Source organism: Oncorhynchus gorbuscha, linkage group LG22 (genome assembly GCF_021184085.1).
Source record: "Oncorhynchus gorbuscha isolate QuinsamMale2020 ecotype Even-year linkage group LG22, OgorEven_v1.0, whole genome shotgun sequence".
NCBI lineage: Eukaryota > Metazoa > Chordata > Actinopteri > Salmoniformes > Salmonidae > Oncorhynchus > Oncorhynchus gorbuscha.
Window position 1 is genome coordinate 4,530,583 of NC_060194.1, and position 25,415 is coordinate 4,555,997.

Below are 25,415 nucleotides of genomic sequence, written 5' to 3' on the forward strand. Positions count from 1 at the left end.
CCTGTTGAAATATAAGATACCAAACCCATTTGTTGGTCAACTCAAGGACCCGCTTGTCTCCAAAGTTGGTTAAATCCACCTTTAGTTTTAACGCACCACAGTTATGGAATACCTTACAGAACAAATTCCACCTGGATTCCCTGGTGCTGACAAGGCAGTTTAAAACAAATTCCACCTGGATTCCCTGGTGCTGACTGGGCAGTTTAAAACAAATTCCACCTGGATTCCCTGGTGCTGACAGGGCAGTTTAAAACAAATTCCACCTGGATTCCCTGGTGCTGATAGTGCAGTTTAAAACTCTGCTATTAAAGGAGTTCACTGAAGTGTGCAATTGTTTCAATTGACTATTATAACTTGTTGTAATAACCTGATTCAATGTATTTATAGCTGTCTTTTTTGGGGATGGGGGGTATTTATGGAATGTTTGTCCTCAGGGCACCATTGCAAATGAGACAGGGTCTCAATTGGGCTCCCCTGAATAAATACAAGTAAATAGGTTATAATCTCTCTGATCAACATATCAACCAAACATTACCCAATTATCCATCTTGAAATGATGTGGTGTGCTCAGTGGGTTGGATCCGAGTCAAAATGCTCTCACAGCAAGGAACTTGGCAAGTGGTACAGGCAGACTTCTCCTTTAACTAACGGCGGGGTAGTTTTTGTCCTCGAGGACCACAACAGTGTCACACGCTAATTAACACAACTGATTAAACTCATTGTGATGATTTCCTGGACCCAGATTGAACCTATTCCTAGACTAAAAACACCTTGAATAAAGATTCTCCATAGACCTTTTTCATAGCTATTCTCCATAGACGACTCGTGCAGCTAGCTAATAAAGCACTGTATTAAAATCAGGGTGGTAGAGGACAAAGACTAGGGCTGTTCTGAGTACTCCATCAAAACTCGTATCGTAACGATATGGAGAATTGTCACAATATGATTATGATAAGAGTATTTTTTTGTAATTATGCTTGATCTAAAAATAATATATGTTTTTAGCAGCCAGCACGCATCTCTTTCATGTCACTCAAAGTGTGCTCTAAATAATTCAACTATTTTAAAAAACAATTACATTTTTTAGATCATGAGTATCAGCCAATCTGACTATTAACTGTCAATTTAGGGATCCGGTTACGAATACGGCCAGATAGGGACACCCCTAGCAATGACAGTGCACTAGCAATGGTTCTACAGCAAAGTTCTCCTCAGCTCACCCAGTACTTAAAAAGCCTGGATCTGACAGAGATGACCTTGAGAACTCCAACCTGCCCTTTTCAGGTAAGCTCCTTGAACATGCTGTGTCTAGACAACTCCAACACCATCTGGCCCCTCACAAGCTACTGGAGCCCTTCCAGTCAAGTTTCGGGGCTAGACACCGCAGCGAGACTGCCCTGGTAAAAGGCCACCAACGACCTCTTCATGAGTGCTAACTCTGGGACTGCCAGCATCCTCATGCCGTTGGACCCCAGTGCAGCATTGGACAAGGTCCTCCCTTCGAGTGAGGGGAAATCTGTTTTTGTATTTTTTACTATGGCATGTGTATGTATGCGCCTTGGGTGGCAGAAACGCGCTTTACAATTTAAATTAATTATTATGAGTATGATTATTATTCCAAATCGAAATATAACATTTTTGTGCATCGGTGTGCAGCCATTTATAATATACAGCCTACAGATCATACTATGGGATGGTTTTTGCATTGTTTTCAACAGAGCACTTCACTTCCTACTTCATTAGAAAATGTGCCTTGTTGGAAAATGTGAATGTTTAAATGGCTGTGGTGTGGATAAAATGAATTAAGCATGGCTTTTAGTCCAGGAGACACCTGATAATGAGAGTTCTCTCTCTTGCACACAGGCATGCAGGCACACACACACACACACACACACACACACACACACACACACACACACACACACTTCCAGAACTCAGATGCAAGACCATTTCTGCAGTGTGAGCCAAACAACTGACAACCTGATTCAGCATTCTCTTGTCCAAGTCCAAAACAATGAACTGGGTCAGCAAAGACCATAAAGAAAGGTGTCAATCACCAGTATTTAGATTTGCCAAGGACTAGCGTGCAAAGTGCTGTTACTCAGCAAAAACCTACCAAACACAAATACATCACAAACAAACACTTTCAGGCTTAACATAGCCATTGTGTCCATTTCAAGTTTGTAGGAAAAGGAACACATCTATGGGACAATATCAAATGTCATGAGAGAGACTGGATTTTCAATACCCTGTCTGAAGGGTAGCATAAAAAATACACACACACACAATCTCTCACCCACACTGATGTGCATACAGCCAGACAATGCAGCTGAACATACATCACACTGCCAAGCTATTTGGTCAGAAGGTGCACGCACTCACGTCTCTTGATCTCAATGGAGCCACTTCACTAAACCCAACATTTAGCCCTCAACTCTTTCTTTCACTCTTCATCTACCTATTTTTCTTGTCCATTCTCCCTTCTCCTCTGTCCTTTTCCTAACCCTCTATCACTACCTGTCCTGCTCTCCCTCTCAGACTACCACTATTCAACTCCCTTTCCCTTTCCAAACCAAAACATCCCTGAGAGCGACTGCCAAAGGCAAATTAGACAACACTCATGTAGAGCTGCACCAGTTATCGTCAAGGAAGAAACACTAAACCTTTGCAAGATTACAACCTTCCCTCTCAGCACAGCTAAAAATGGCCCACTTTTGCAAGTGGTCAGGGATAGATGGAAGTGTATAGCACAGAGACAAGTGCTGAGGTGGACGTTTCATGAACTTTTATGACAGAAGGCTGCGGCAGCGACAGGGCTTTCAACATTATGTTGAAGGCAAAATAGCAGACGTGCATAAAGATGTCCGCATCCATGCAGTTCCACAAATGCCACGTATGCTAAGTTTGCCGTGTTATAAATTGCTCTCCGTTACTCTTTTTTTTGTATCTGCATTATCACAGTATACATGACCCCAATTCTATTTCCATGACACCGGCATTTATATAAAATAAAATTAAATTAAAAATTGCACTGATTTATGGGCATATTGAACCACTCAGTGGATCTGTATTCTGACATCTTTATGACTATTGAGAATTTGCTAAATAATTTGGGTTATTCAACTGGAAATGACTCACTAACCAATCACACTGCTCGATTTCATAGCATTTCTCGCTAACCCCCTCGAGTCTGACATAACTCTGTCAAACTAATTTATATTACAAAGGACTATTGGTGCATTTACATACAAGATTTAACCCAGTGTATTACCCAAAAGGCTCAGACTTTTCCGTTTCTTTGTGGGCCGGCAGCCGTGTCACACTGGGCCATGGCTCCGGCAGACCAAAGCCAGGACATGGTACTTTTCAGCTTTCATTTACATAACAATGGCTAACTGTGAATGTTAACACTTCACAAAGCTCTGTTTTGATTATCCAGAAGTTGTTTCTCACAATCAAAGCTAGCTATGGAAATCCAATTTCCCTAGTATAACCACCTGCCATTCTTTGCAATTAATTATTTCAATTAAAAATCTATATTTTTATTTCCTATTCAATTTGCAACTCATTTCATGCATGTTTTCATGGAAAACAAGGACATTTCTAAGTGACCCCAAAATTTTGAATGGGAGTGTACATTTGAGATTCTTCAAAGTAGCCACCCGTTGCCTTGATGACAGCTTTGCACACTCTTGGCATTCTCTCAACCAGCTTTTCCAACAGTCTTGAAGGATTTCCCACATATGCTGAGCACTTGTTGGCTGCATTTCATTCATCCTGCAGTCTCATTCATCCAAAACCATCTCAATTGGGTTCACTCAATCTTGGTAAAAAAATTTGGTCACTACATGATTCCATATGTGTTATTTCATAGTTGAGGTCTTCGCTATTATTCTACAATGTATTAAATAGTATAAATAAAGAAAAACCCTGGGATGAGTAGGTTTGTTGATGGATGACAATAGCTGGAATGACAATCCTAAATACTTTTGGTGGACAATAAGATTTGGAAGACGAGGTGCATGACTATAAAATAACTTTTTGTCCCTCGAACACTATTTTTAAAGCAAATCAAAATGGAATTAAAAAGAAGAAAGCTGGACTCCAAAAAACAGGTTCACCTACAAAAACTTTCATGGACACTTAAATATAAAAATCATGTAATAATGAACCCACGTATTGATGTGAAAACAGATTGTATTTATATGGATTCATCTATTATAGTAAAATTTCATTAAAAATATTTTCAATTTTTAAAAAAGCCAAAGAGACTTACTAGATACAGGCTGAAAAAAATACTATTTTCACACCAGAACGACAAATGGCTAAAAGCAGCAGGTGGCTGTGGTGTGTTATCCCCCTGCTCCAACCTGTATATGCATGTGTGTATTTTGGAGGGGTTAGGATAAAGCGGAAGTCAAATTTCCGCCGGACCTTGTGTACAATTCATGAATAAAGTGACATCTTAATTGGGCACTATGAACAGGATAAAGGAAGGGTGAAATGTTTCACCTACAAACAATCCTCACAGCTGTCTTACATGCTGACCAGACCGGACACATCGCATGTGCGAGCGTCGTAAAATAAGTTACAAATTAGCTAGCAACAGCAAGCTAGCTAAATAGGACAAATTAGCTAGCAACAGCAAGCTAGCTAAATAGGACAAATTAGCTAGCAACAGCAAGCTAGCTAAATAGGACAAATTAGCTAGCAACAGCAAGCTAGCTAAATAGGACAAATTAGCTAGCAACAGCAAGCTAGCTAAATAGGACAAATTAGCTAGCAACAGCAAGCTAGCTAAATAGGACAAATTAGCTAGCAACAGCAAGCTAGCTAAATAGGACAAATTAGCTAGCAACAGCAAGCTAGCTAAATAGGACAAATTAGCTAGCAACAGCAAGCTAGCTAAATAGGACAAATTAGCTAGCAACAGCAAGCTAGCTAAATAGGACAAATTAGCTAGCAACAGCAAGCTAGCTAAATAGGACAAATTAGCTAGCAACAGCAAGCTAGCTAAATAGGACAAATTAGCTAGCAACAGCAAGCTAGCTAAATAGGACAAATTAGCTAGCAACAGCAAGCTAGCTAAATAGGACAAATTAGCTAGCAACAGCAAGCTAACTAAATAGGACAAATTAGCTAGCAAGTGCAAGCTAACTATCTAAATTGCCATACATGTTTAATGATTTTCGACCTGTCCCCAAATTAATGTCATTGGTTCAGAGTTTGTTTTAATATTTTAACCTGCGTGTCGTGATCGCATTTGGTGTAGGGGGACAAAATGTATTTATGCACGATGCGCGTGCAGCCGGTTTGGGTTCCGTGTTACAGTAGAGTTAGAAACATTTCTGACATGATACATCAGGAAACAAATTGTTAACCACAAACCCCTCACTCCTTGACACAGGTTAGGGGAGTTGTTATTGTTGCCTTGACAGGAAAGAAGTAGTAGGGGCAAAGTTTTACAAAGAGGGAACTTCTTTGATGACACTGAAGAGCACTTCAAATATGCAAAATCGTGTTTGGGTGGTTTCCACTGACCAAAACAACAGATGTGGAAATCAACATTAACCGACTACTGTATAGGTGAGTCATGTGTGTATCCATCAGATGTGCTGTCCTCTAACTGCCATACTTTTAATTAAGCATTATGATAGTCTTACTGCACCATCTATCATGACACTGCACCATCCTTTGTTTCTACCATTACACCTGAAACTCACAACAAATTGAGCAGCTCAACCCCTTCTTTTGTTACATTTAGGGCACACTGTTTTCCTATTACAGTGACAAAGACAATCCACAAGACTCAAATCTCAGTCGAGACAACAACAGCAGTAACCATGAATGGTTTGGTGACCTCACTCCCGAGGACAGGAGACAGGGCTTGTGTAACGCTGCCATAGAGCATCGCCGGGCACCGCCCTGCCACTGTCCCCAGACAAAGTCACAACAGCGTCAGTCAACTCCACCACAATGACACCAGCTGAGCCAGGCAATGTTCCTTCCACAAAGAAACAGCTCAGTCCCAAAAGCTACCCTATAAACCAGTCGAGACGACCATGTATTCTTTACCTTTCAAACTGACCCCAAAAAATCCTAAATCAGAGAGTGATTCTGGTACTATTGTACTGATGATGATCAAAGCGGTACAGTAAAATAATGTAAAAATTTCATAGACTGATATTTGGACCAATAGTTTAATTCTTCTTAACTGCTGTTAGTCATGGGGCGCACCATTTGTTTTTATCAACGGCAGATCATTTCTCAGGCAGATCACATTGACCATCCATAGAAAATGATCCTTAGATTGCCCATCTTTATACATAATCATCTTTACCCTATACACAATAGTGTTGTACGGTATACCGTAACTTTGGTACATTTTCGATACTACAACATGAAAAACTGTTCGGTACCTGCATTTTTCTAACTCTCGTTTCTTCGGTACATTTTCGATACTACAACATGAAAAACGGTTCGGTACCTGCATTTCTCTAACTCTCGTTTCTTCCATCAAATGTGTCTCATGTCAACAAAATTCAATCAAATGTTATTCATCACATGTTTTCTAAACAGGTATGGGCTAACAGTGAAATGCTTACTTACGGGCCCTTGTAAACGATGCAGAGAGAAAATAGAGAAATAATAGAAAAGTCATTATACGTAATAATAAATACACCATGAGTAATGATAAGTTGGCTATATACACAGGACACCAGTACCGAGTTGATGTGCAGGGGTACGAGGTAATTGAGGTAGATATATATACATATAACGAGGAATATATTGACAGATAATGAACAGTAACAGCAGTGTATGTGATGAGTGAAAGTTAGTGCAGAAAGGGTCAATGCAGCGAGTCCTGATAGCTTTTTGATAAACTATTTAACTAATTTAGCATTCTTATGGCTTTGGGGTATAAGCGGTTCAGGGTCCTGTTGGTTCCAGAATTGGTGCATCGATACCTCTTGCCATGTGGTAGCAGAGAGCACAGTCTCTGACCTGGATGGTTGGAGTCTGACAATTTTTAGGGTCTTCCTCTGACACCGCCTGGTGTATTTATATTTATTATGGATCACAATTAGCTGCTGCCAAGGAAGCAGCTACTCTTCCTGGGGTCTGGCAAAATTAAGGCAGTTCCACACATTAATAACAGCGTTCACAACACACTAAGTGTGTGACCTCAGGCCCCTACTCAACTAACACATATCTACAACACAAAATCCATGTGTACGTGTGTGTATATGCATGTGTCTGTGCCTATGTTTGTGTTGCTTCACAGTCCCCACTGTTCCTTAAGGTGCATTTTTCTGTTTTTTAAATCTGATTCTACTGCTTGCATCAGTTACCTGATGTGGAATAGAGTTCCATGTAGTCATGGCTCTATGTCGTACTGTGAGCCTCCCAAAGTCTGTTCTGGACTTGGGGACTGTGACGAGACCTCTGGTGGCATGTCTTGTGGGGTATGCATGGGTGTCTGAGCTGTGCTAGTCGTTTAACTCTCTGGGATATGTGGGATGGTAGCGTCTCACCTCGCCAACAGCCAGTGAAATTGCATGGTCCAAATTCAAAACAGCAGATTTCAAATAGGCTTTACGGTGAAAGCACACCAAACAATTATGTTAGGTCAGCGCTAGTCACAGAAAAACATCCGGCCATTTTCCAAAGAAGGAGAGGTGTCAGAAAAGTCAGAAATAGCTTTATAAATAGAAACTTACCTTTGATGATCTTGATCGGAATGCACTCCCAGGAATCCCAGTTCCACAATAACTGTTTGTTTCGTTCGATAAAGTCCAATGTTCCAACCGGAGAATTCCTTTGTCTTTAGAAATGCAATGTAACGCAGCTACCTCTCACGAGCGTGTGCGAGACTGTGCTCATGGCACTCTGACAGAGCTCTGGCTCAAACAGCTCTCATTCTCTCCTCCTTCACAGTAGAACCTCAAAAAAGGTTCTAAAGACTGTTAAAATCTAGTGGAAGCCATAGGAAGTGCAATATGAATCCATAGACACTGTATATTCATTCAATAGGCAATAACTTGAAAAACTACAAACCTCAAGATTTCCCACTTCCTGGTTGGATTTTTTGTCAGGTTTTTGCGTGCCATATGAGTTATGTTATACTCACAGACATTATTCAAACAGTTTTAGAAACTTCAGAGTGTTTTCTATCCAAATGTAATTATATGCATCTTCTAGCTTTTGGGCCTGAGTAGCAGGCAGTTTACTCTGGGCACCTTATTATCCAAGCTACTCAATATTTCCCCCCAGTCCCTAAGAAGTTAAACATCTGTGCTTTTAACATGCCAATACCTCTCACAAATACAAGTAGTGATGAAGTCAATCTCTCCTCCACTTTGAGCCAGGAGAGATTGACATGCATAGTATTAATGTTTGCTCTCTGTGTACATCCAAGAGCCAGCCATACTGTCCTGTTCTGAGCCAATTGCAATCTTCCTAAGTCCCTCTGAACAGGGACTTAAGGTGTGACAAAACTAGAGCTATCTTAGCTATTGTTGTATCAATATGTTTTGACCATGACCAACTTGCTCGATTTCCACATTATCCATTAGGAGGTGTAGTTGAGGTTTAGGGTTGAGTGAGTGATTTGTCCCAAATACAATGCTTCATTTTTTATATTTTTTATTGAGGGCTAACTTATTCCTTGCCACACATTCTGAAACTAACTGCAGCACTTTTGTTAATTGCTTCAGTAATTGTAGTCACTGTAGTAGCTGACATGTATAGTGTTGATTCATCAACATACAGACACACTGGCCTTACTCAAAGCCAGTGGCATGTTGTTAGTAAATATTGAAAAAGTAAGGGGCCTAAACAGCTGGGGAAAACCTGTTTCTACATGGATTATGTTGGAGGCCATCATTAAAGAACACCCTTTGTGTTCTGTTAGACAGGTAACTCTTTATCCATATTATAACAGGAGGTGTAAAGCCATAACACGTTTTTTCCAGCAGACTTTGATGGATAATGTCAAAAGCTGAAATGAAGTCTAACAAAACAGCCCCCAGAATATTTTTATTATCAATTTCTCTCAGCCAATCATCAGTAATTTCTGTAAGTGCTGTGCTTGTTGAATGTCCTTCCCTGTTTTTTACTGTAAAATAGCATTGTATCTGGTCGAACACAATGTTTTCCAGAAGTTTACTAAGGGTTGGTAACAGGCTGGTTGGTCAGCTATTTGAGCTAGCAAAGGGGGATTTACTATTTTTAGGTAGCAGATTGACTTTTGCTTCCCTCCAGGCCTGAGGGCACACACTTTCCTAAGATGCTTAATTTGAAGATATGACAAATAGGAGTGGCAATATCGTCCGCTATTATCCTCAGTAATTTGCGATCCAAGTTGTCAGACCCCGGTGGCTTGTCATTTTTCACCTCTTCCACACTGACTTTACAGAATTCAAATATACGTGGATGTGTAGTGTCAGCGTTTGTTGCTGGAATGTCATGCCTAAATTTGCTAATCTTGGCAATTAAACAATAATTAAAGTGGTTTGCAATATCAGTTGGTTTTGTAATGAATGAGCCATCTGATTCAGTGGATGAAGGAGCTGAGTTTGCCTTTTTTCCCAAAATTTCATTGAAGGTGCTCCAAAGCTATTTACTGTCATTCTTTATGTCATTTATCTTTGTTTCATAGTGTAGATTCTTCTTTTTATTCAGTTTAGTCACATGATTTCTTAAATTTGCAGTACTTTTGCCAATCGGTTGTGCAGACAGAATTATTTGCCATTCCTTTTGCCTCATCCCTCTAAACCATACACTTGTTCAATTCCTCATCAATCAAAGGGGATTTAACAGTGTTTACAGTTTTGATTTTCTTATTGGGTGTGCTTATTAGTAACTGGGATAAGCAATTTCATAAATCTGTCAAGTGAAGTCAAGTCTGTTTGCTCCTAATTACACACCACGGACCAACAAATATTCTTTACATCAACAACATAGGAATCACTACAAAACTTATTGTATGACCTCTTATACATTAGATTAGGCCCAGAATTTGGAACTTTGGATTTCCTAGATATGGCTACTATGTTGTGATCACTACATTGATGGATCTGTACACTGCTTTCAAGCACATTTCTGAAGCATTACTAAAGATATGATCAATACATGTTCATGATTTCAACATGTCCTGAATGGCAGTGATGTACTGGTCCGTACTCACTACCCTCTGTAGCGGCTTGCGGTCGGATGCCAAGCAGTTGCCATACCAAGTGATGATGCAGCCAGTCAATAACTTTTTAATGATCTGAGGGGCCAGGCCAAATCCTTTCAGCCTCCTGGGGCGGCAGGTAGCCTAGTGGTTAGCGCGCTAGGTCAATAACCAAAAGGTTGCTGGATCAAATCCCCGAGCTGACAAGGTAAAAATCTGTCTTTCTGCCCCTGAACAAGGTAGGTAACCCACTGTTTCCAGAAGGCCGTCATTGTAAATGAGAATTTGTTCTTAACGGACTTGCCTAGTTAAATAAAAGGCTGAATCCTGAGCGAGAAGAGGCATTGTTGTGCCCTCTTCACGACTGTGTTGGTGTGTTTGGACCATGATAGATAAAAGCCCAACAAGCATGTGTTACTAGAACGCTAACAAATCCTATACATGGGAATTCCTGTATTGGATACATGGTAAATGCTAACTAGCGTGAGCAAACAAACTAACCCCAAGGACAGACAACTCAACGTTATACAAGTATCTCAAAAGGCTACTCATAGTTTACTGCACACACAAAACAAATATTACACAGCAGGAGGGGATCCAGGATCCCTTGACCCAGAAGGGTATTGTCTCTAGCAGCTGCTGTTACCAAGATGCTTGATATTGCAAGCCACTAGCTAACAAGTTAGCAAACCAAATACACAGCTGGATATAATAAATGTTGCACATCTTAGATAATTCACTTTAAACTAGGGCTGCCAGATTTAAATCAGTTTTGTCAAGTTAACTTTTTGTAATTTCAGTGCACTCATTTTCATTAAACCGTGATTCATCGCACTGAAAGTATTGAAAGTATTCTAAATACACTAAAACAGCCTAAATATATACAGCTAAAAAACAACAATGTCAAAACAAGTGTACATTAAGGTTAAAGAAAGTGGGCTTTGTCAATTTACCAGATTTTCCGAACCGTTACAAAAAAGGTGAATATTCATGTAATGTTTTTTCATAATATTTTGGTATTAATCACAGCAAATCCTGCAATTAACTTGATTAAAAACTACTTTAAACAATAGTTGTGAATTTCATACAGATGTAAATAACATGCTGACCTGGAGTGACTGACATCACAAGGCTCCCATTTGCTCATTGTGTTTCTATGTCAACACAAATGCCATGGCTTAAATCAGCCGTTTGGGGAATGTTTCATAATGAATAATCTGACACGTGAAATGAAGAACATGATGTGCTTTTTCTATTACCTTGTGCACAAGTTGACTGGAGGTATTTATTAAAAGAAGCACAAATATTGAAATGTATTCAAAAATACACAAAAAAATATTTTACAGTAGTTACTATTGAAAATCATAACATGGGTATTTCAAAATACATACAGTATATAAGGTATACCGCCCAACCCTAGTGCTAAAACACACACACATTTGTTAGAAACATAAATACAGATATAATCGCCTTGCAGAACCACAGTGCGATTATCTTCAAACTACATAAACTGAAACAAGGCCCAGATTGAAACAGTTGATTGAATAGAGCCACCTCATATTTGACACAATTTAAAGCAGCCCACACTGAGATGAAGTCTGTCGTTACCGCATTATTACTGCAGTAAGTTTCTACTGGTGGGTTTTATGTCTGCATCGGTAGCCCTGAAATCCTCTGACTGCAGTGTCTGTGCCTGGGGTTTTTCTCTATGTTTGGAAAGCCCAGAGGCTCTATCGCGCTCTCTCTCGCTCTCTGGATTAGATTATCAGTATCGGAAAATGCATTACTCTCTGTTCATGCTCTCCCTCTATGTTCTTTCTCTCGCTCTCTGACAGATCTGGTCATAGTCCAACTCTGGATCCCCTTTTGACAATGCCAAACTAATGGTTCTAGTTAATTTTTTGCTACCCCCTTTTTCTCCCCAATTTCGATCTCGTCTCATCACTGCAACGCCCCAACGGGCTCGGGAGGCGAAGGTCGAATCATGCGTCCCCCGAAACATGACCCACCAAACCGCACTAAACACCCAGCCACTTAACCCGGAAGCCAGCCGCAGCAATGTGTCGGAGGAGGAAACACAGTCCACCGAGGTCAGCCTGCAGGCACCCGGCCTGCCACAACGAGTCGCTATAGCGTGATGAGTAAAGCCCCCCGGTCAAACCCTCCCCTAACCTGGACAACACTGGACCAATTGTGCCCCGTGCTATGGGACCGCAAATCACAGCCGGTTGTGAAACAGTCTGGGATTGAACCCGGGTCTGTAGTGACGTCTCTAGCACTGCGCCACTCGGGAGGCCCATGGTTCTAGTTTCTATTGAGGAAAATCACCAGCTGATGTTGATTATCTGCACTTGTTAGAATCTCAGCCCTAATCATGAAAAGCTTTTTACTTTTCCCATGGACAATGACATTCAACCGCCATTGCAAATGGACAGTTCAGTCAAGTGTTTATTGTACAATGCCTTCACTTGTTTTTTAAAGATATTTTATGTTCTGGCATGGCGTACACCGGCATCCCTGCGGACTGATCGTCTGTACATTGGAATTGCTATCTGTGCTTATATTCCAAAATAATTCAGACTTGTGCCATGGTAACCATGGCTCTTTAAGGGATGAATGATTTGTACGAGTGAACACACAAGTAGACGTCGGCAACACACTCAAGCACAGATCTCTCCATTTGCTGCTTTTTTTGCTGATGCAACTCAAATCGACACAAAACACAAATCTACATTACAGTTTACAGTATAAGCCAAATATAGGCCCATTGAACTATGCCTGTGTGTGTGTATGAATCATGGCTTGAATCATCGTCAACAAATGAACACACAAACACACCTCAGTTCTATGGCAGTGTGTGTAGGGAAGTGGGGTTGATTGAAGGCTGTTTTAACAATGAAGGCAAGATATCAGTTTGTCTCTTATGGATCGTTTGTCCTCTGACAAATCAAATGTAAATTTCAGTGTTCATCAAGGTTACGTTACAGGACCACTATTGTTTTCACTATACATTTTACCTCTTGGTGAGGTCATTCGGAAACATAACTTTCACTGCTATGCGGACAGTCACAGTTGTACATTTCGATGAAACATGGCGAAGCCCCAAAATTGCCTTCTCCGGAGCCCCAAAATTGCCTTCTCCGGAGCCCCAAAATTGCCTTCTCCGGAGCCCCAAAATTGCCTGCGTTTCTGACATAAGAAAGTTGCTGCGGCAAATTTTTTACTTTTAAACTCGGACAAAACAGAGATGCTAGTTCTAGGTCCCAAGAAACAAAGCAATCTTCTGTTGGATCTGACAATTAATCTTGATGGTTGTAGAGTCTCAAATAAAACTGTAAATGACCTCAACGTTACTCTGGACCCTGATCTCTCTTGACGAACATATCAAGACTGTTTCAAGGACAGCTTTTTTCCCCCGTCTACGTAACATTGCAAAAATAATTAAACATTTAAATAATTGGTAAATTCCTGTCCAAAAATTATGCATAAAAAGTAATACACGCCTTTGTCACTTCTAGATAAGCCTACTGCAATGCTCCACTTTCCGGATAAAGCATTAAATAAACTTTAGTTACTGCTAAACACAGCTGCTAGAACCTTGACTAGAACCAAAAAAATGTATCATATTACTCCTGTGCTAGCCTCTCTACACTGGCTTCCTGTTAAGGCAAGGGCTGATTTCAAGGTTGTACTGCCAACCTACAAAGCATTACATGGGCTTGCTCCTATCTATCTTTCCGATTTGGTCCTGCCGTACATACCTACACATACGCTGCGGTCACAAGACGCAGGCCTCCTAATTGTCCCTAGGATTTTTAAGCAAACAGCTGGAGGCAGGGCTTTCTCCTATAGTGCTCCATTTTTATTGAATGGTCGCCTATCCATGTTAGAGACGCAGACTAAGTCTCGACCTTTAAGTCTTTACTGAAGACTCATCTCTTCAGTTGGTCATATGATTGAGTGTAGTCTGACCCAGGGGTATGAAGGTGAACGGAAAGGCACTGGAGCGACGAACCACCCTTGCTGTCTCTGCCTGGCCGGTTCCGATCTCTCCACTGGGATTCTCTGCCCCTAACCCTATTACAGGGGCTGAGTCACTGGCTTACTAGTACTCTTCCATGCTGTCCCTAGGAGGGATGTGTCGCTTAAGTGGGTTGAGTCCCTGACATGATCTTGCTGTCTGGGTTGGCGCCCCCCTTGGGTTCATGCCTTGGGGGAGATCTTCGTGGGCTATATTCGGCCTTGTTTCAGGGCAGTGGTGTAGGGGCTGGGCTTTGGCAAAGTGAGTGGGGTAATATCCTGCCTGGTTGGCCCTGTCCGGGGGTATAGTCGGACGGGGCCAGTGTCTCCCGACCCCTCCCGTCTCAGCCTCCAGTATTTATGCTGCAGTAGTTTGTGTCAGGGGGCTAGGGTCAGTCTGTTATATCTGGAGTATTTCTCCTGTCTTCTCCGGTGTCCTGTGTGAAGACCTGCTGTTTTCGGCTTTGTAACATCGGCTGACATAAAAAGGGATTTATGAATACATTTGATTGATTGAGTGATCCTGAATTTAATTGCTCCATCGATCACTACATACATCCATCTGAATCTGACATCCTGGAAGTGGATTTATGTAGCCTGTTTTCTGGGACTAATAACGGGTTGAATGTGTTCATATTTGAGAAGTCATTGGAGAGCTAATCCAGACTCATGGTGGAGAAGAAAAGTTAGTGGCCATGTAACTTGGCCGGATCGATGTGGATGGGTAGCCAGTCAATAGATTTAGTCACATCATATCTAATTATCCTGAAGTAGATGTTGGTTTGAATTGCTCAAAAATATATTTACAACAAAATGCTTGCAATGTGATTGAGGACGACTTAATGGACCTTCTTACAATCCACCGAGGAAACGACTCGAGCTCATCAGATCAACACAATGTCCTGAAAAAGAAAAGGGGATAAGTGGAGGAGGAGAAGACAAGTTGATAGACACTGGAAAAATGGGCAGACACTGTGGATGAGTCATCAGGGCAGAGCCATGGGGAACAGGGACATCATCAAGTAAAATCCCAGCCTGCGTTCAAAATGAGGTTTGTGTTCACTCCCCACCCATGGTCTACTCCCCTACTCGCAACAATCCCCGAGTCTGACATGGTGCTTATTCAACATTAAGAGTTAATGTCGACAACACCTAAAAGGCATAACAATGTAGTTATAATGCATTGTTAGACCGATAAAAGCCTTTGCCCGACCCCCAAACAATGTTGAGGGATTTGAAAAAACGTAAAAATGTCAATGCAATCCAATAGGAGTTCGTCAATGTGGAGGTGTTTCATACATCTGTTCAGTGCTCTTTCTTGAGGAAAAGATGCCCAATTCTACATCATATAAGATGCCCAATTCTACACCATGGTCAAGACTATTATAAAATCTACCACATGGACGAGACTATTATATAATCTACCCCATGGACAAGACTATTATATAATCCACCCCATGGACGAGACTATTATATATTCTACCCCATGGACGAGACTATTATATAATTTATCCCATGGACGAGACTATAATATTCCACCCCATGGACGAGACTATAATATTCCACCCCATGGACGAGACTATAATATATAATCTATCCCATGGACGAGACTATAATATATAATCTATCCCATGGACGAGACTATAATATATAATCTATCCCATGGACGAGACTATAATATATAATCTATCCCATGGAGACTATAATATATAATCTATCCCATGGACGAGACTATAATATATAATCTATCCCATGGACGAGACTATAATATATAATCTATCCCATGGACGAGACTATAATATATAATCTATCCCATGGACGAGACTATAATATATAATCTATCCCATGGACGAGACTATAATATATAATCTATCCCATGGACGAGACTATAATATATAATCTATCCCATGGACGAGACTATAATATTCTACCCCATGGACGAGACTATAATATTCTATGAACAAGACCTATTAGTGGTGTTTTTTGGTTGTCAGTCATGAGAACTATGCCACAACATTAGAATTTAGACTGTTTGACAATTTGCGTATTTCACACCATCCCGCATCCAACGCTTAACCCACATTAGCTGACATGGTGCCACGTTGAAAGTCACTGAGCTCTTCAGTAAGTCCATTCTACTGCCAATGTTTGTCTATGGAGATTGCATGGCTGTGTGCTTGATTCTATACACGTGTCAACAACGGGTGTGGCTGAAATAGCCAAATCCACCAATTTGAAGGTGTCCACATACACCATATATACAAAAGTATCTGCAGTCGTTATGAATGCTGGACTTGTGGTTCACTATGAGCAGACGAATACACCGGAAGTTGAAACTTACCAATTCTACCAGTGAAAAGAAAATGCACTCATTCTAGCTTGTGGTTTGGATAATGTTGATGTTTATGACAACAACATAATGTTGCTAATATAGTAATGACGACCAGCAGTGCCAGTTCCAAGGTGAAATTTCCTTTTCAACTTTTGCAGTTCTTTGCTGCAATGAAAATTAAATGGAACTCCATAGACTCTCGGGTAGGGATTTGCATTTTTACCTTTCAAGACGATTCGATACCCATCTACATGGGCTCCAATACCACAGGAACAACACATTTTAGTTTGAAATGATTCGGTGGGATTCGGTTCGATTAGAGAATGAATCGATGAGAAACAATGCATAAACACATTCATGCTGCTGATGGAGATGATGAGGGTGTGTGTGTGTGTGATGCATGTCTATGGTATAGGTACCTAAGTCATTTGGGGGACGAGGCAACTACCACCCCCATTAAAAATGTTTTAAAAAAGCTCATCAGATCAACACAATGTCCTGAAAAAGAAAAAGGGATAAGTGGAGGAGGAGAAGACAAGTTGATAGACACTGGAAAAATGGGCAGACACTGTGGATGAGTCATCAGGGCAGAGCCATAGGGAACAGGGACATCATCAAGTAAAATCCCAGCCTGCGTTCAAAATGAGGTTTGTGTTCACTCCCCACCCATGGTCTACTCCCCTACTCGCAACAATCCCCGAGTCTGACATGGTGCTTATTCAACATTAAGAGTTAATGTCGACAACACCTAAAAGGCATTACAATGTAGTTATAATGCATTGTTAGACCGATAAAAGCCTATGTCCGACCCCCAAACAATGTTGAGGGGTTTGAAAAAACGTAAAAAATGTCAATGCAATCCAATAGGAGTTCGTCAATGTGGAGGTGTTTCATACATCTGTTCAGTGCTCTGTTCAGTGCTCTTTCTTGAGGAAAATATGTAACATTGTACAGTATAATATGCCCAATTCTACCCCATGGTCAAGACTATTATAAAATCTACCCCATGGTCAAGACTATTATATAATCTACCCCATGGACGAGACTATTATATAATCTACCCCATGGACGAGACTATTATATAATCTACCCCATGGACGAGACTATTATATAATCTACCCCATGGACGAGACTATTATATAATCTACCCCATGGACGAGACTATTATATAATCTACCCCATGGTCGAGACTATTATATAATCTACCCCATGGTCAAGACTATTATATAATCTACCCCATGGACGAGACTATTATATAATCTACCCCATGGACGAGACTATTATATAATCTACCCCATGGACGAGACTATAATAATCTACCCCATGGACGAGACTATTATATAATCTACCCCATGGACGAGACTATTATATAATCTACCCCATGGACGAGACTATTATATAATCTACCCCATGGTCAAGACTATTATATAATCTACCCCATGGACGAGACTATTATATAATCTACCCCATGGACGAGACTATTATATAATCTACCCCATGGACGAGACTATTATATAATCTACCCCATGGACGAGACTATTATATAATCTACCCCATGGACGAGACTATTATATAATCTACCCCATGGACGAGACTATTATATAATCTACCCCATGGACGAGACTATTATATAATCTACCCCATGGACGAGACTATTATATAATCTACCCCATGGACGAGACTATTATATAATCTACCCCATGGACGAGACTATAATATTCTACCCCATGGACGAGACTATAATATTCTACCCCATGGACGAGACTATAATATTCTACCCCATGGACGAGACTATAATATTCTACCCCATGGACGAGACTATAATATTCTACCCCATGGACGAGACTATAATATTCTACCCCATGGTCGAGACTATAATATTCTACCCCATGGTCGAGACTGTTATATAATCTACCCCATGGTCGAGACTGTTATATAATCTACCCCATGGACGAGATTATAATAATCTACCCCATGGACGAGACTATTATATAATCTACCCCATGGACGAGACTATTATATAATCTACCCCATGGACGAGACTATTATATAATCTACCCCATGGACGAGACTATTATATAATCTACCCCATGGACGAGACTTATATATTCTACCCCATGGACGAGATTATAATAATCTACCCCATGGACGAGACTATAATATTCTACCCCATGGACGAGACTATTATATAATCTACCCCATGGACGAGAATATTATATAATCTACCCCATGGACGAGACTATTATATAATCTACCCCATGGACGAGACTATTATATAATCTACCCCATGGACGAGACTATTATATATTCTACCCCATGGACGAGACTATAATATAATCTACCTCAATGGACAAGACTATTATATAATCTATCCCAATGGACGAGACTATTATATAATCTACCCCATGGACGAGACTATTATATAATCTACCTCAATAGACGAGACTATTATATAACCTATCCCATGGACGAGACTATAATATTCTACCCCATGGACGAGACTACTGTATAATCTACCCCATGGACGAGACTATAATATTCTACCCCATGGACGAGACTATAATAATCTATCCCATGGACGAGACTATAATATTCTACCCCATGGACGAGACTATAATATTCTACCCCATGGACGAGACTATTATATAATCTACCCCATGGACGAGACTATTATATAATCTACCCCATGGACGAGACTATTATATAATCTACCCCATGGACGAGACTATTATATAATCTACCCCATGGACGAGACTATTATATAATCTACCTCATGGACAAGACTATAATATTCTACCCCATGGTCGAGACTGTTATAAAATCTACCCCATGGACGAGACTATAATATTCTACCCCATGGACGAGACTATTATATAATCTATCCCATGGACGAGACTATTATATGATCTACCCCATGGACGAGACTATTATATATAATCTACCCCATGGACGAGACTATTAAATATAATCTACCCCATGGACGAGACTATAATATATAATCTATCCCATGGACGAGACTATAGACTATAATATATAATCTATCCCATGGACGAGACTATAATATATAATCTATCCCATGGACGAGACTATAATATATAATCTATCCCATGGACGAGACTATAATATATAATCTATCCCATGGACGAGACTATAATATATAATCTACCCCATGGACGAGACTATAATATTCTACCCCATGGACGAGACTATAATATTCTACCCCATGGACGAGACTATAATATTCTACCCCATGGACGAGACTATAATATTCTACCCCATGGACGAGACTATAATATTCTACCCCATGGAATATATAATATTCTACCCCATGGACGAGACTATAATATTCTACCCCATGGACTATAATATTCTACCCCATGGACGAGACTATAATATTCTACCCCATGGACGAGACTATAATATTCTACCCCATGGACGAGACTATAATATTCTACCCCATGGACGAGACTATAATATTCTACCCCATGGACGAGACTATAATATTCTACCCCATGGACGAGACTATAATATTCTACCCCATGGACGAGACTATAATATTCTATGAACAAGACCTATTAGTGGTGTTTTTTGGTTGTCAGTCATGAGAACTATGCCACAACATTAGAATTTAGACTGTTTGACAATTTGCGTATTTCACACCATCCCGCATCCAACGCTTAACCCACATTAGCTGACATGGTGCCACGTTGAAAGTCACTGAGCTCTTCAGTAAGTCCATTCTACTGCCAATGTTTGTCTATGGAGATTGCATGGCTGTGTGCTTGATTCTATACACGCGTCAACAACGGGTGTGGCTGAAATAGCCAAATCCACCAATTTGAAGGTGTCCACATACACCATATATACAAAAGTATCTGCAGTCGTTATGAATGCTGGACTTGTGGTTCACTATGAGCAGACGAATACACCGGAAGTTGAAACTTACCAATTCTACCAGTGAAATGAAAATGCACTCATTCTAGCTTGTGGTTTGGATAATGTTGATGTTTATGACAACAACATAATGTTGCTAATATAGTAATGACGACCAGCAGTGCCAGTTCCAAGGTGAAATTTCCTTTTCAACTTTTGCAGTTCTTTGCTGCAATGAAAATTAAATGGAACTCCATAGACTCTCGGGTAGGGATTTGCATTTTTACCTTTCAAGACGATTCGATACCCATCTACATGGGCTCCAATACCACAGGAACAACACATTTTAGTTTGAAATGATTCGGTGGGATTCGGTTCAATTAGAGAATGAATCGATGAGAAACAATGCATAAACACATTCATGCTGCTGATGGAGATGATGAGGGTGTGTGTGTGTGTGATGCATGTCTATGGTATAGGTACCTAAAGTCATTAGGGGGGACGAGGCAACTACCACCCCCATTAAAAATGTACTCTTTAACCACTAATAATTAGGGAAAGGGGATACCTAGTCAGTTGCACAACAATGCATTCAGCTGAAATGTGTCTTCCCCATTTAACCCAACCCCTCAAATCAGAGCAGTGCGGGGGGATGCCTTAATCAACGTCCATGTCATTGGCGTCCAAGGAGCAATTGCTGTTGGGGGTTAACCGCCTTGCTCAAGGGCATTTTTACACCTTGCCGGCTCGGAGAGTCGAACCAGCAACCTGCCACCTTAACTGTGTATAGTATGTCTTCAATGGCATTTTCAACCTCTCCCTGTCCGAGTCTCTAATCCCAACATGTTTCAAGCAGACCACCATAGTCCCTGTGCCCAAGAACACTAAGATAACCTGCCTAAATGACTACCGACCCATAGGCTGGTCATGGCTCACATCAACACCATTATCCCCAAAATCCTAGATCCACACCTGGACAAAAAAGAACACCTATGTGAGAATGCAGTTCATTGACTACAGCTCAGCGTTCAACACCGTAGTGCCCTAAAAGCTCATCAATAAGCTAAGGACCCTGGCACTAAACACCTCCCTCTGCAACTGGATCCTGGACTTCCTGACGGGCTGCCCCCAGGTGGTAAGGGTAGGTAACAACATCTGCCACGCTGATACTCAACACGGAGGCCCCTCAGGGGTACGTGCTCAGTTCCCTCCTGTACTCCCTGTTCACTCATGACTGCACGGCCAGGCACGACTCCAACACCATTATTAAGTTCACTGATGACACAACAGTGGTAGGCCTGATCATCGACAACGATGAGACAGCCTATAGGGAGGAGGTCAGAGACCTGACAGTGTGGTGCAAGGACAAGAACCTCTCCCTCAATGTGATCAAGACAAAGGAGATGATTGTGGACTACAGGAAAAGGAGAAATGGGCACGCCCCCACTCTCATCGACGGGGCTGTAGTGGAGCAGGTTGAGAACTTCCTTGGCGTCCACATGACCAACAAACTAACATGGTCCAAGCACACCAAGACAGTCGTGAAGAGGGTACGACAAACCTATTCCCCCTCACGAGACAGAAAAGATTTGGCATGGGTCCCCAGATCCTTAGAAGGTTTTACAGCTGCACCATCGAGAGCATGGTTGCTTCACTGCCTGGTATGGCAACTAATCGGCCCAGACCGCAAGGCACTACAGAGGCTAGTGCGTACAGCCCAGTACATCAGTGGGGCCAAGCTTCCTTCCACCCAGGAGCTCTGTACCAAGCGGTGTCAGAGGAAGGCCCTAAAATGTGTCAAAGACCCCAGCCACCCTAGTCATAGACTGTTCTCTCTGCTACCGCACGGAAAGTGGTAACGGAGCGCCAAGTATAGGTCCAAGAGGCTTCTAAACAGCTTCTACCCCCAAGCCATAAGTCTCCTGAACAGCTAATCAAATGACAACCCGGAATATTTGCATTGCCCCATCCCCCCCAGCCTCTGCTGCTACTCTCTGTTATCATCTATGCATAGCCACTTTAATAACTCTACCTACATGTACATATTACCTCAATTACCTCGACACTGGTGCACACGCACATTGACAATACCAGTACCCCCTGTGTATATCCTCCACATGGACTCTACCAGTACCCCCTGTATATATCCTCCACATTGACTCTACCAGTACCCCCTGTAAATAGCCCCGCTATTGTTATTTTTATCTCTTACTATTTTTGTTAGGTATTTTAAACTGCATTGCAAGCATTTCACAGTAAGGTCCACACCTGTTGTATTCAGCGCATGTGACAAATACAATTTGATTATGCAGACAAAATACATTTAAGTTTAAGAGATGTGAAGTGTGACAAGAAGAGAGCTGTGCAGTCACTGCAGTGCAATGAACCCAGTGTGCCAACATCAAAAGACCATCATGCACCTCTTCTCTGCCCCAGGTGATTCATCACTTTTGCCTTGCATTTTCCTTGCAAATTACAAAAGGACATTTTGGGTTCCTTACCCTGTAAGCAGTCTATAGACAAGGCATGACAGCAACCCATACCCTGGTTTAGTTTCCCTGACACTGTTTCCAGAGGCTAACATTTTAGCATGTGGCACAAATACTATTCAAGTCATGGGACCAATATTAGCAGGTGGAAACAGTGCCAGGGAAACTAAAGCAAAGCATGGATTGCTGTCACACCTAGTCCATGGACTGGTTACATGGTAAGGAAACCAAAATGTCATTTTGTGTAATTTGGGTGAACTATCCCTTTAAGACACCATAATGTTTACTCTGTAGGTGCTACAAAGCAACACTTGGTGTCATATGAAGCTTTAGCAGACACTTATCCAGAACGACTTACAGGAGCAATTAGAGAGATAAGTGCCTTGCTCAGGAGCACATGAGCAGATTTTTTACCTTTCAGTTTCTGGTCAACCCTCTTAACTACCTGCCGCCTATAAAAGGAGGCCGAGTATGGCCAAAATGTAATCAATATGGCAACTTTGATCAATTATTTCTCAATTATGCTTTAAGATACAGATGACATACATTTGACAACAGTCTTCCTCCACGTTGTTTTATTTAATTTCGTGAAAATCCCCCCAATCATGGTTTTTTTTCTGTCCTGGTTTCGTATGGAATCACTCCTACCATCCTTGGGATCGCTATAAATTAAATATTCAAATAGACCTAGCAGAACAATGGGTTTATCTGACCATTCATTCTTCCGCATGCAAACACTCATCCCTGTGGAAAATGCGTGGCCCCTATTGCACAACGTGAACGCATTGTAGCCTAACATAGCCTGCCCTTCAGGTAAAGCAGAATGAACGCTGTGTTGAAGTAGTTTGAGAGAGAGTTGGGGCCGATTTCATTCAATTTCAAGAGCCGAGTATGGACTAATTGCAAGTGCAATTGCATGACATTCACGTAACTCAGAGTTGAGTTTATACGTTTGTTCCCTGTGCTCATCTCATTGCCAATTAAGCGTTTTCTGCACGGCCTTACCTCCTCCAGAACATTGACGGTGTTCTTACAGCTCTGCAACCGGGTGGTGAAACTGGAAGTCGTGGGGGAATTGTAGTCCTCGGTGGTCTCCGAGAGGAACTCGGATACCGAGATCTGGTCTGGCATCCTTTACCACGGAAAAAGATGAGTGGAAAATCAAAAAACCAACACCACGAATTAGATTGAAATAGGAATTGTAGGCTACGGAATCAACCTCTGTTTAATATCACACGATGAGATCATTGTTTTAAGTATCCGTTGGATATGGTGAAATGTCCTGCCCAAAACGTCCTCTCCACACTATTTCCAACCTTTCCCTCTATCCAAGCTTTAATTACACCCTTTCAGCTGTAAAAACCCGATTCAGTTGCGTCCCCGAATCCTCCAAAAACAAATGGTATGCACGGGCGACAGATGTCCTCATTGCCAAATGTGGTGATACGTTTTTCAAGAACAAGCTTTTAGGCACTGAGAGACAATTCCGTTATTGCAATTATTGTCGAGGCTCTGGCAGCCGCTTATCTTTTCCCCTTGTTTTTTATTCTCTCGCCCTATCTGCTGTCTGTCATTAGCGCTGTCTGTCTCTCCCCGCGTTCGTGACGAAAATAAACAAGGAAAAGCTTTGCGCATGTCTCTGCCCTGTGGAGACAAAACAGAAGTGGGAGGCAAATCATGGGCATAATGATTTGGGCGTGTAGAATACATTTGTAAGTGTGGAACTGATTAATTGTAAACATAAAAGAATACTCTGTAGTTGTAAACACATCTCAAACGTGTAACTGATGAGTTGTGAACATTAAAAAAACTAATTGAAATTACGCAATTATTGCCACACATGTCAATTTCACACTCAGACTTTTAAGCTGTACTTTTGCGCCCTACAATGACAAAAATATTGGTAGATGTGCAAGTAAGGCCAGAGCGAGCATGAGATCTGGGAGGTGGGACCTGTTTCTTCTTCTATGAGGTTTAATGACTGTGGCATCAAATAAATGTTGCATTACCGCCACCAACTAGTCTGGAGTATAACTCCCTTATACCTTGCTTTAAAAAAAAATCCACAAATAGTCTACAATAACCCATACACTCATTTAAAACCCACCAACCTACTCCGCTAAATCTATTTAGTCGCACCTCAGGCCAAAAAATCTTGTAAGGGATTACTGATATCCTAACATCACTGTCGGGCAAAGACTCAATATCAAAACTCAAAAGAACAGACAATGACTTCTGTTTCACCACTCACGCCACCCTTTCTGCGTCACATCAAACGATGAGCATCACAAATACCAGAATCTTCCACTTCAGTTGGTCCATTTTCACATTTACCCCAACCCCCATTAATCACTCCTTTCAATGGTGCCCTGCTCCCACTGAACAACAGAAACAAAATATTATTACTAAACCACTTCAGCAGGAGCAGCGGCCAACCCCCTCCCATCGATGGAGGAACGTGTTCTCCACCACACCACCGTCCTCCATCGGATTGGATCCGCCATGGACCAAATGATGGAGAGAA

General features: G+C 41.3%; 1 protein-coding gene across 2 annotated transcripts in view; it reads right to left on the bottom strand.

Annotated features, from left to right (window-relative positions):
* Nucleotides 1–24,487, bottom strand: part of LOC124009746 (arf-GAP with SH3 domain, ANK repeat and PH domain-containing protein 1-like) — a 154,475-nt gene extending 129,988 nt beyond the window's left edge. For both annotated transcript variants that reach the window (XM_046321892.1, XM_046321891.1), the window contains exon 1: nt 23,897–24,487. In XM_046321892.1, coding sequence (XP_046177848.1) covers nt 23,897–24,022 — 126 coding nt within the window. In that variant the 5' untranslated portion in view covers nt 24,023–24,487. The remainder of the gene's footprint in view (nt 1–23,896) is intronic.
* Nucleotides 24,488–25,415: the final 928 nt, after the last annotated feature.